Raw genomic sequence first — 12,136 nt, forward strand, 5'->3', positions numbered from 1 at the left:
TACTCGCTTCATTTGCGCGTGAAGGCCGCTCGTGAAATTTTAGTCATCGAGACATTCACGTGGAAATTCGCGTCATGGGAGGGGCTTCTGCGACTTCGCTCGCATCCTGTAATCATGTCACTACTAGAGCAAGTTCCTAAATGGTTAACGTGGCGCGTTTTTCCGCAAAAGTTCGAATTTTTCAACTTGTGCGTTTGCGGCGGCAACGGTCAATTGCGCCATTCCGGAATCGCGTCTACCGTCTAAACGCCTCATTCACGCTGCAAGACCTCCAGATGCACGTCAACGCGTCTTCACATTGACTTAACACTGAAATCACTCGCGATTGTTGCCTCTACCGCGGCTTGCATACTTCCCCCGTAGATGGAAGCTTGCTATAGCTGCTTGTGAATGCAGTTCACCATGTTTTAGCACAGAGCTTATTGGTTAAACAAGCGAATTAGAAAGGAGGGACAGAGCAGATGGCAAGAGAAGGCCAAAATAAGAGCTATGGAAACAGTGTATGCTGGTCCAAAAATCAGAGAGCTGTCAGTTTCTAAGCGCTCGAAGGCACGATGTATCACTAGGTGTCTCGCGGGGAATGAGTGCAAATCAAACAGGCAGGATAAAGATAAATCAGCCTGTGTCCCACTAGCTATAAATAACCCAACTTGAGCTCTTGCCGGTACACAGCACACTTCACACCAGCCACTCAGACTGGGAAAAGAGCAAGCACATAGACTGGAATGAGTGAGTGAGTATGTGTACGAGTACACGCTCTCACACAGATTCTTGTGTGTCGTGTATTAGCATTAAGCTTCATCAGCTTTGGAAGTCTCTGCTGGCAAATTATCTCCTTTCTTATTTGTATGTAAACTACCTCATCATGTTTCTGTTCCCCTGCGACCGCCACATAGCACAGACTCTTTCTTTCTCTTTGACTCCATGACTTCACCACCCAGTGGTGTCAATGAAAACAACCAGTCAACAAAAGGAAGAGTGCCAGGGGTACACTGCCAAATAATCCATTCTTGATTATTAAGTGTCAAAGCAGAGAATTGTAGGCATATGCTCTGAAGTATGAGCCATTAGGGACGGCAAACCAAAGGCAGGGCAACCCACTCGGCCTTCATTAGTTCAATCACTCTTTATATATCAGTAAAAGGTTAGTGGTAAAGGATTTGAGCAACTCTAAAAAAAAGTTTGGGGCTTATTTGTCAAGCAGCTCAACCAGAAACTTTAGATATTGAAATCACAGAGTCATGCAATTTAACTGCCTGAATTTCAAGTTTGGATCTCTGAACTTGGATTAATAAGATCTGATGAAGCGGAGTTATGCTCAATTCGTATGATAAAGAAGCAATAACAATAACAGTAATGGTTGCATTAAATATTTTGCAATTATATCCCTTTTACTGCATCCTAATGCTGGTATGCTCTTTTCTCTTCTTGTCTCTCTAAGGTGTATTTTTGCCATCTGTTACCCATAAATGGCGAGAGTGTTTTAAAGAGAGATGATCTTGTATTTCTAATCAGACGCTTCAAACGCTGTATTTCTTACTTGTCTCTCTGGGCTTCAGCAATCTCTTCATATTTAGCCCTTGATCTTTTTATAGCAGAAGCAGAAGACCTTTTAAAGGAACATGCCTAGATTTTGGAAATTTAGCTTATTCACCGTATCCCCCAGAGTTAGATAAGTCAATACATACCTTTCTCATCTCCGTGCGTGCTGTAACTCTGTCTGACGCAGCCCCCGCTAGCTTAGCTTAGCACAAAGTCTGGAAGTGAATGGCTCCAGCTAGCAATGGCTCCATGTTCGCGTTATTTTGTCACTTATTGGGAGCAGTATGCTAGCTAAAGCCATTCACTTCCAGTCTGACAGAGTTGCAGCACGCACAGAGATGAGAAAGGTATGTATGGACTTATCTCTGGGGGATACGGTGAATAAGCTAAAGTCCCCAAATCTGGGCGTGTTCCTTTAAGGACTTTCCAGGTCCAATACCCTCAAATTCAAGGACTAAATGTGGGGACACATTTCAAGTGAGAGCAAGGTTACAATGTGTTACCTTTAAAGATACATCGTTACAGTTCCCTTTCGAGGGAACTTGTGCTGCGTCACTGCGGTGACACTTTGTGGACGCCTCCAAGGGTAAGTGTCTGAATGTGTATATCAAATTCAACCAATAGTGAGGCTTAATGACAAAGACAGGGTGACGCAGGAGCCAGGAAGTATATCGCTATCTGAAATATTGCCAAAGACGGCATTACAGGGGCGCAGGAAATATGGCAAGGGAGACGCAGCGCCTCGTTCCCTTCTCAGGGAACAACAGTTACATATGTAGCCCGAGAGTTTTCATGTGTCCAACATAACTATGCAAAAAAGCATTTTTGTATGAATCAACATTCGCATACAGATGATATAAGCATTAAAAGCGAACAGTTAGCATGTGTGCTTAAAAAGTCTAGAATTTTTATGATATTATCCTACACTACACAAAGGGACCCTAGTGACAGCATAGGATCATTTTTATACATTTTTCTGACAGTGACTATTGTGACCCTGCCATTACACATCAGCTCTTCCGTCTCTGATGTTTACAGTATCATGTTAAGATACAGGACAGTACACTCACCTCCAGCACTCGTCCACTAATGTATCTGTTGCAAGTTTCACACTTAATCCCGAACTGGGCGTGGTAGTCTGACTCACAGTAAGGAATGCCATCTCTGTATGTAAATAAAACACACATGAATGAGCGTCTATACAGATGCTTAAAATAAAACATGGTATATTGTGTATTGAAATCACAAACATCTAAAAAATCTTGTTAAGAATGTTTTCTGTGTATAATTATTGCATACAAATCCACACATGTACAAATGATAAAACCACACCTTTGTAATCATAAAATGCCAAAGATCTGTAGTATCAAACTTGAGAAACAGGATGCTTTGTGTAACACGAGGTGTGTGTGATAATGTATTTAACAGATTAACAGTTTGGGATTTGCATGTCTCATGTAAAACATTCATTCATAGTTGTTAGAAACTAGCAAAGAAACGTTCACTCACTTGCTGATGTACTCGCCCGTCAGCACCATGCCGCATGTCTGACACCTGAAGCAGCTAACGTGCCATTGTTTCTCTAACGCCAGGAGAGACTGACCCTGTTTGATCTCCTCCTTACAACCTGCACATTCTAAAAACATAAGGATAGGATAGAAAGTTGCAAAAAGGACTTAGGATTCAAAAGCCTTTTCTGTGTCCTAGTTGGATTTGACAGCTGGTTAAACACATTTAATGAAAATCAATAGTAATGATAAATCCAGCGTGAAGGTGATGTTCAGCTCTATCCTAATAAGAAATATAGAAATGAACCTGTCCAAAACACACACACACGCACACACACACACACTCACAATATTGAGCTGAAGTTTTGAGCACTGAAAGGTCAGTTCATCATTTGTTGACATTCCCGATTAATCTGTTCAATCCAGAGAAACGGAACTGTAAGCATTTCTATTCCTTTCTCACCAAGTCCCACTCCATTACATTACATTGTTTTAAATAATGACTTATTTGGCTTTTTTATAATGTTATTTTTTTACATTATCATACTCGGTCAATAGTGTTTAGTGTTTTATGCAGTGGCGGCTCGTGACTGCTCTTCCGAGGGGCGCCAATTTAAAATAAGTGTTCGGAGTGTGATGTGTGTTGCTTGCGTTTTCAAAATATGTGTTTGTTGCATCATATGAACCATGTGCATCAGTTTTGTCAAAATAAGTGCCTGCTGCACACGCATCATAACCATTTATGATAAAAGAGACGCTCACGTTCACAAAATACACGCAAGACACTCACTTAACAGAAAACTCTGATTACACATGAGATAAGAGTATCTGGCAAACGCTCGCATCTCTTTTATCATAAACCCTTTAGATGCGTCTGCAGCAGGCACTTATTTTGACAAGACACGTGATGCACACAGGATCTCTCGACGCACAGAACACACATTTTAAAAAAAGGAACCAGATACATGGCGGCTACATACATGTTGTGACGAATTTCGCATCGAGCGCACTCAAAAAAGAAGTCACCGGCTGCCACTGGTTTTATTTTAAGATATATTTGTTATCATGGCTCACTTTGATAAAATAAAAAAACGTATATAATCCTAAACTACATGCAGTTGGCAATTTAAGGTCTCTAATCAGTTTGTCTTCAAAATGTCTGTCATTGAAGATAATGAAATTAACAAAAAGTAGAGATGAGTGGTTCTTTTTCAGCGTGGGGCCCCCCTTGTATATGGTACATCCCTTCGTAGCTCTACCAAAGAAAATTTATGACATAAAATATTACAAAACTTAAAATTTGGAATAAACTAAACATATTAAATGATTGAATATAGTGCTGATGGTTTAGCCTTATTTTTTTATTTAATTATACAGAATTTATGATAAATTAATTTATTTTATAAAATGTCATTAAACCGGGGCCCCCCTGAAACCATCTCAAGGCCCCCCAGGGGGTCATGGCCCCCAGTTTGAGAACTACTGGTATAGATTACCGGCATTCAGAATGGACAACATCAGACCGCGCAGACAGCTTCAGGCCAATCATAACGTTTGGATACAGATGACGCGTTGTGTTTACAAAAGTTTCTACACACGCTGCTTTACCGTTGAGCACACCTGAAGTTAACATCCACATTTCTTCACCAAAGTTGTTTAAAAACATCTTACCATCTATTTGCCGAATTGCCAACGTCCTTAGCACACTCTCTTTAAAGCCTAATGTGCAAACAGTACTGTTGTTTAAGACGCAGGTTCCATTTGACGTCGCCTAATGCAATGTTGTTTAGTCACGAGCAACATCGCGACCGTCAGCGTTTGCCACAAATGTGAAAGCAACAAAATACGGACCGTAGATATAAAGTCATAACCCGTCATTATTTACAAATACAACACTGAGCTCGCAGTGCACCACAGGTAACTTCCGCTTTCTCACTGAGTTTACCGGTATTTTGATACTGATCTGTGAATGATGTCTTACTGGTAAAAAGACGGAACGTCACTGCGTGTGTGAACATCACATTTTTGTATTTATTGGTAAATTCATTCTGGTAAATTCATGGTAATATACCGAAATTACTGAGTGAAAGAGGCTAATGAAAGCCCATTTTGCAGAAGTACTTGGTGAAAAGGGCTACACATTCCTATTAATGTTTTACAACAAGCTACTAGACACAAACAAATCTGTTAATGCAAATTCTCTTGTTTTATATTTACACTAATGCGCACACACACGTTTATATTGTTGTGAGTTGTAATATGTTCCCACTATAAAAAATATTAAAACAGTTCGATGGTTTAATTAAGGGGTGGGACTTACGACTGGGCCCGTGGATTTTGACTGGCTCATTAACCATCTTGAGAGAGCACTGCTGACAGACACAGTCTTTGCCACTGAATGTAACTCTGTCTCCAATTGGAAAAGGTTTCCTAAAGAGGGAAGGACAAACAGACAACATTTAATATTTATATATATACATAGATTAGCAACCAAATAAGGATTTACTAAGAGTGGAGCAGAGTTGTGTGGGAGTATAGATGTAAAGGTTCAGGTAACATTCAACTTCAAATATAGTTGAGGGAGGCCCAACAAGCATTAAAGTCTTCCCGTAATAACTGTCTAGTAATTTGGGCTATGGAAGGACAAGAAAAGAAAATAGATCATGGATAGGGTCTTTCTCTTTTACTGACAAGCATGATTTTGCTGGATGCCTACTGAGGTCTCCACCAAAGTGTACAGCTACCACCACCAGAAAAATAAAATAATTGTGTAACACAGTCTAGTTTTGGCTGCTCTTACATGCAGGATCAGCATTTACTATTCCTGTCCTTAACTAAACGCTTCTGCAAACCTAGATTGGTTCCAAACCCAGCCATATGCCACTCTAACCTCATGCGTATGGTAAAAAGATTATGTTTAATAAATGTTTCCCACACCGTTTCTCATTTATTCACAGAAAAATGCATGTAAAACAACTTCAGTTAGCATAATCCAGTGTGTCTGCTTTATCTATACAGTAATCAGACTGACTGGAAGCTTCCAAAGTCAAATCCTATTACAGTAGACTGTTCCTCTACTAATGCAACAATTATAAAACAATCCATTTACAGTGAACCATGACCTTAGAGGAACATCAGCTCTGCCACTTTACAAGATTATCAGACAGGTACTTTAAATAGAGATAAAACAGCGATGTCTGTTGCACTGCCACTGTTTAATCTTAAACAAAAATATCCCAGGCTAATATTATCACAAAGTACGGCAGGGGTTACTAGCCGCAATGTACTCTAAAGCTTTCACTTGTCACACAGCTTTGTCACATTTTGCACATAAACACACACCAACACGTTAAACAATTCACTGAACTATGTAGAGCATGGCACGACAGCCTCCTCCACTTTAAAGGCCAGACACAAAGATGTCTTTGGAATTGAGAGTGAAAGATGACAGGGTAGGTGGACACACAATAGAGGCACTTATATAGGCCAGTATGAGACACAAGAGTGGAATATAATTCTTTTGGTTTCTTCAGTGTTTAGTTCATCTTAAGCCAATAATATCAGGACCATCTCCGTTTCTGTATTTATTTTCACTTGCACACAACCTACTTCGATCTATATTTATATGTGAAAACTGTGTGGGCATATGAGGCAGTGCATGTGCATGTATTTCCATTCAGTCTCTGTGTGACCTTGACATTACACTACTCAATGCAATCCCCCCGAGACACGCACAGCATTGTCAGCTTTTCCTGCTCTTTAAAAATTTACAGTTCTTTAAATTTAACCGACTCTGCTTTTTTGAACACAAGCACGTTTCTGTGACGTCAGAATTACCCTGTTACACTGCGTTGGGTCAAAAAGGGAAGAACCCAGACTGTTGGGTTGTAATTTAATCCATGCTCGGTTGTTGGGTCAAATAAACAATTTCTGGGTTAATTTAACACAAAGGCAGGGCTCGTCTCTTTTTAACCCAGCATTTTGCAGAGTGTGCCTTTATTACTCAAAATGTAGCAAAAAACATATAAAATGGTCATTTATTTCTATTTCTTGATTCTGATTGCTAAATACCTTTATTATTTAAAGGAACAGTATGTAAGAAATTTATATCAATTAATCGTAAAATGGCCCTCATATGTCAGTAGAAATCACTTTCATTTCAAATACTTATATCACTCACAACAGTGGTCTGGCCAGGATATTGTCATTTAAAAAGTGGAGTTGCGGCCCTCAACTGATGTTTATGTTGTCATGTTGTGTATTGGCCACCAGTTGTGTGATTGCAGTACCAGTTTTAGCCACAAGTTTTGTGATTGCAATACCAGTTTTGGCCACAATCCTACATACTGTTCCTTTAAGATAAACCAAAGCTATGACGGCTGGACCCAATGATTCAGAATATCACTGCACAGCATTCTTAGCGACGTACACATAAAGGGCTCCATCATACACCCAGCGCAATGCAGCGCAAGTGTCTTTTGTCAGTTTGAACCTGGCGCAATTATCATTTTCACGTTAAGCGCCACGTTGTTTAAATAGCAAATGCATTTGCGCCCAATTTTGAGCCCATGGGTGTCTGGTCTGAAAACAAGGTGTGTTCAGGCGCATTGTTGGCGCGTTGCTACTGTATTTTGAGGCAACTAAAATAGACTACGCCATTGACCAACAAAAACCTGGTCTAAAGTCTAAAGTCAATGGCGCAATATTGTTTTTGTTATTTAATGAGCACGTTAGTAGGCTAATATGCGCCTATAATCGGGACGACAGCACGCGTTTGCTTATCACGTGGATGCGCAGCAGCACATAAACGGTTTAAAATATGAAAAATCAAAAGATTAAAATGTTAACAGATTACTATTGAGTCTCCTGAGGATTGATTATGAGACGTTAGAAGGCGTAAAGAGCTGCTTCACATGTAGCCTGGTGAAGTAATTAAATGTTTTGCTTTAAACAAATGCAAATATTGCATATATTTTTAAATGTTTTTTTTAAATGCTTTATTGTATATGATGACTTTGTACCTGTGGATATCATGAGATGAGAAGCATTTTTAAGTAATGCTTTTCAAAGCACTGCGCTGTCCGAGTGCTGAAGGCTCCACGCGTGACGTTTGTAAATTCTTTATCTCCTGTTTGTTACGAATAAAGTATTTTTAGAGTACAAACCTTTTCTGGCATATTTGTAAATTATTTTTTGAGATTACACAGATCATGTAGGCTATCCATTCATTTACAGCAATTAAAAGCCTGCTAATTTTGCCTCCATGACTGAAAGAAAACGACTTTTAAAAGTTTTAATACCAAAAAATAATTTTAGTTTCAATACAAATGAAAACAACGCAATTTTTTAATAGCAATCTTAAACTTGTGGTCTTCTTCCTCCGCTTAGTTTTTCAGTTTACAAATTTTGCTGCCATCTAAATAGGAAATCAGCATGGCGCCAGCGCAACTGGCGTTTAAAAGGGGATGAGAGCTGAGACTTTCATTGGTTTATTGGACGTCACGCCTAAAACACACCCATTACCAGAATAGGAACAACCCTTTTAGGCCATGCACTTGGCTCACAAACCATTTTTCAAAAGTGGAATGCGCTTTAGACAATACACTTAGATCGTTAAAATAGGGCCCATGCTGTGTCTCATTCGAAGGCTGGATCCTTCGAAGGACGCAACCTTTAAAGGTGAGGACTCGGTCTTCTAAGGGGCTAGCCTGCGAAGTCCACCCAGCGAACTGAAATGAGACGGTCTAGCCTATGAAGGATCCAAAGTTGCGTCACCTGCTGTTCCCTCCCAACATACAGCAGAAACATGTTCAAATAAATTATTTAAAAAAGTGCACAAATATGGAACAAATTATTTTAGGGAGGCACGTCACTGTCCCGGCAAATTTGCAATGCCTCAAGATATTGCGCAAACAATCGACAGGGACTGTCACAAAGAACAGGCGAGTCTGTACAGAGCCCCTTCCCCAGAGGATGTCATTCTTTAATGCTTGACGATTGGCTCTTTTTACTGGACTTCCTTTGCTAGAGAGCGGCCATATTGACCGTTGTGATCTGCCCTATTCATAGCAATAGCAGTAATGCATTGTTAATATTAAATATCCTTGCTGTACTCATTACAAATATGAATGTAACTGAATGGGGCTGAACGTAACTGAACAATAAATTGGCAGTAGGTTACTACTGGGATAAAAGCCACTAGATCTTGGTCACACACAGATGGCCTGAATATTGTAATATTGCATCATGTTTATTGTTTACATCTTGGACAGTTATTCCTGCCAAGATAACTCCAATGGGCCCTTTGGCACCTCAGCTGGCAATGTAGTCCAACAGAGCAATCCCAGTCCTAGTGGGAAAAATGTTTTTCTTCCCACATCTATCATGAATACTGCATTTTTCTCTTTGTGAGATAATATGGTACAAAAGGAGTTATTTAGTGGAATTAATATCCTGTAGATCTGAACAAACAAAACACACATATAGCAGAGGATAACAGAGACGCATTAGCAGTTAACATCAAACCTTCCTGACAAATTCCCTACAACTACAGACACTAAGACAGAGCAAAGGTTAAATAACAAAAGCAGACAGCTAAAGCTGTAAATGCATTAAAATTAGGGCCGGGACTCGATTAAAAAATTAATCTAATTAATTAGAGGCTTTGTAATTAATTAATCTAAATTAATCGCATTTTAATCGCATATAAATATTTGACCTGAGAACATTAAGAAGTAATTTTTTACATGGATTTTAGTATACACTCTTAGAAAGGATGTGTTAATTTTATACACATCATTGTGCTGTAAGCTTTTAACACATTATGTGTAATTTTAACACATTATGAGTCATTTTGTCTTGATTTTGTGTTCAAGTATAACACATGTTGTGTTAAAAGTAACACAAAATGTGTTGTTTCAATAATAACACAGAGATGGGTGGATTCCAGGACGACGCAGTTAGTGTGTTGTCCCAGAATCAACACTAATGTGTTGTTTTTAACACATTCGTTCTTAGAGTGTACCATGAATAATGACTGAATACATAAGCGTAAGCAACAAAACATTCGGACGGGATTAGTTTTACAGGGGTAGATGGCGTAATGTAATTTTACCACAGGACGTCGGTAATGTTAATGGTCAATTCGGACGGGATTAGAAATCTCTGTAAAACATTCAGAAGTGGGAGGGGTAACTCGTTGGCGCAGCGCGTCACCTCTCGTCTTCACGTGCACGTTACCTTGCTTCCAGATATCAGATGTGCAAACAACATGACACAGACAAGGAAAACGCGAAACACTGTGTTTAATTTCAGTTTGGGGAGAAAGTCAGTTTCATAAACAGTTCCATGCCTCTGAGAAGTACATTTGACTTTTTTTTTAAAGTTTGTGTCGTGTTTTATTCAGAAACTGACTTGTTTCTTCGTCTAGAACGCAAGTAAATGCTTCTTTAAAGAGTAACTAAACCCTTAACCAACTTTTTTTAGTTAATGATCTGTAAAAATAATGCTTTATTAGTGCTGTTCATTGATTTCAGTAAGTTTTTTGACATTTGGATATAAAGTGTTTCAATACTACAATATATGGTGTAAAAACGTCTGAGTGCTGCCCTCTTCAGGTTGAACGGTGGCTATTGCAGTTGAATTTTCCTATTGGATGTTGGGTCCAAAAAATGACTCGTGACGTAAGCAGGTTCAAGCTCACCACGCCCTTGTTACGATCTCACCACATGCTTGGTACGAGCTTAGTTCGTCCCCTCTATCTCCGTTGGGATCTGCCCACTTTTCTTGCATTTTTCAAATAATGCCAGTGGGTGGAGTCAGGCTCTGAACAGGGGTTTAGTTACGCTTTAAGCGCTTTTATATTTAAAAGAAACACGCAAATTAAAAGGAAATGACGCGATTTACGTGTATATTTACAGCTGGTCTATTCGCACTGGATTTGTATTACCTGAGGTAATTTCTCCGGACCTTTTTACAGAAGGTAAAAGACGCCGTAATCTTTACTGACATTGTCCGTAATGATTACTGACATGGAGCATTCGGACTGCACTAAAATCACCGAGAAGCTCTGATAAAAACTTGCTTTACCCCACATCCCTATGTAAAACTAATCCCGTCCGAATAAGTCGTTGTAAGTTACCCGGAGTCGGGCTAATGTCCACGCTAGCTGCTGTATGTTTTGCATATAGATGCTCGATGTGCTGCGGTGATATGTGAATTCCTTGTTGCATAGCTTACACACAACCATGCTCTTATCGACGCTTACATCCGTTCGTTTTTTATAAAAAAAATTCCCATCCACGGGGCCAACCAAAGCGATCTCATCAGCCTCTTGGTTCATGTTCACTGTGGTTTGTTGTGAAGTCATGAACGCTAGTTGGTGCTCCAGTATAATCGGTCCGCCGAAACTCATGAGAAATGTTCCGCGGTGCAAAAATAAGTGCGATTAAAATGCGTTAAAAATGTTTAACGCGTTATTTTTGTGTAATTAATTAATCTTAATTAACGCGTTAAAGTCCCGGCCCTAATTAAAATATAAATTTTTCCGCTTCTTGCTGCCAAAGGATGTATAAAGTATAATGTTGTTTTAGTATAGGGCAGAAAGGTAAAGTCTCCCCGCAGGATTGTTCCTCTCATTGTCTTTCAGTGTGAGACAGGCCATATAAGCTACACAGAAATGTTCCCCACTGCCTTTAACTTCAACTTAATTTCTCTTTGTGAGGCAAATATCCATCTCTGGCCTTGGCAACTTCTCAATTTACATGTCTTCTTCCTTTGCCCCCTCCTTTCTAGCCATTATTGGACATTTTGAGCCTCAAACCTCAGCTTGCTTCCGTCTTGACTCATGTTACAATATCCTGCTCAGATCTGCCGTATTTCCCAGTATTGATCTATTGCTCTCCACTGAGAAAAGAGGGACAAGAGGAGCAGAAGAGAAGGGAGGATGAAAAGACAGGAGCGAGGAGAAAGAAAGGAAGAAGAGATGAGAGAAGGAGAGAAAGAAAGAGGACAACTCTAGCCAAGCACTAAATGCCATAAAAATTGCTTTAGAAATTTGATCAAAATTTTGTAGGAGCTACCTATAA

At 39.5% G+C, this 12,136-nt stretch overlaps 1 protein-coding gene across 7 annotated transcripts in view; it reads right to left on the reverse strand.

Moving 5' to 3' along the window:
• Positions 1-12,136, reverse strand: part of ablim3 (actin binding LIM protein family, member 3) — a 68,931-nt gene that overhangs the window by 27,667 nt on the left and 29,128 nt on the right. For all 7 annotated transcript variants that reach the window (XM_055178942.2, XM_055178941.2, XM_055178940.2 and 4 more), the window contains exons 4-6: positions 5,371-5,480; positions 3,052-3,178; positions 2,613-2,706 (exon numbers count right to left, since the gene is read on the reverse strand). In XM_055178942.2, coding sequence (XP_055034917.1) covers positions 2,613-2,706; positions 3,052-3,178; positions 5,371-5,480 — 331 coding nt within the window. The remainder of the gene's footprint in view (positions 1-2,612; positions 2,707-3,051; positions 3,179-5,370; positions 5,481-12,136) is intronic.

The sequence above is a fragment of the Misgurnus anguillicaudatus genome, chromosome 16, assembly GCF_027580225.2.
Source record: "Misgurnus anguillicaudatus chromosome 16, ASM2758022v2, whole genome shotgun sequence".
Lineage (NCBI taxonomy): Eukaryota > Metazoa > Chordata > Actinopteri > Cypriniformes > Cobitidae > Misgurnus > Misgurnus anguillicaudatus.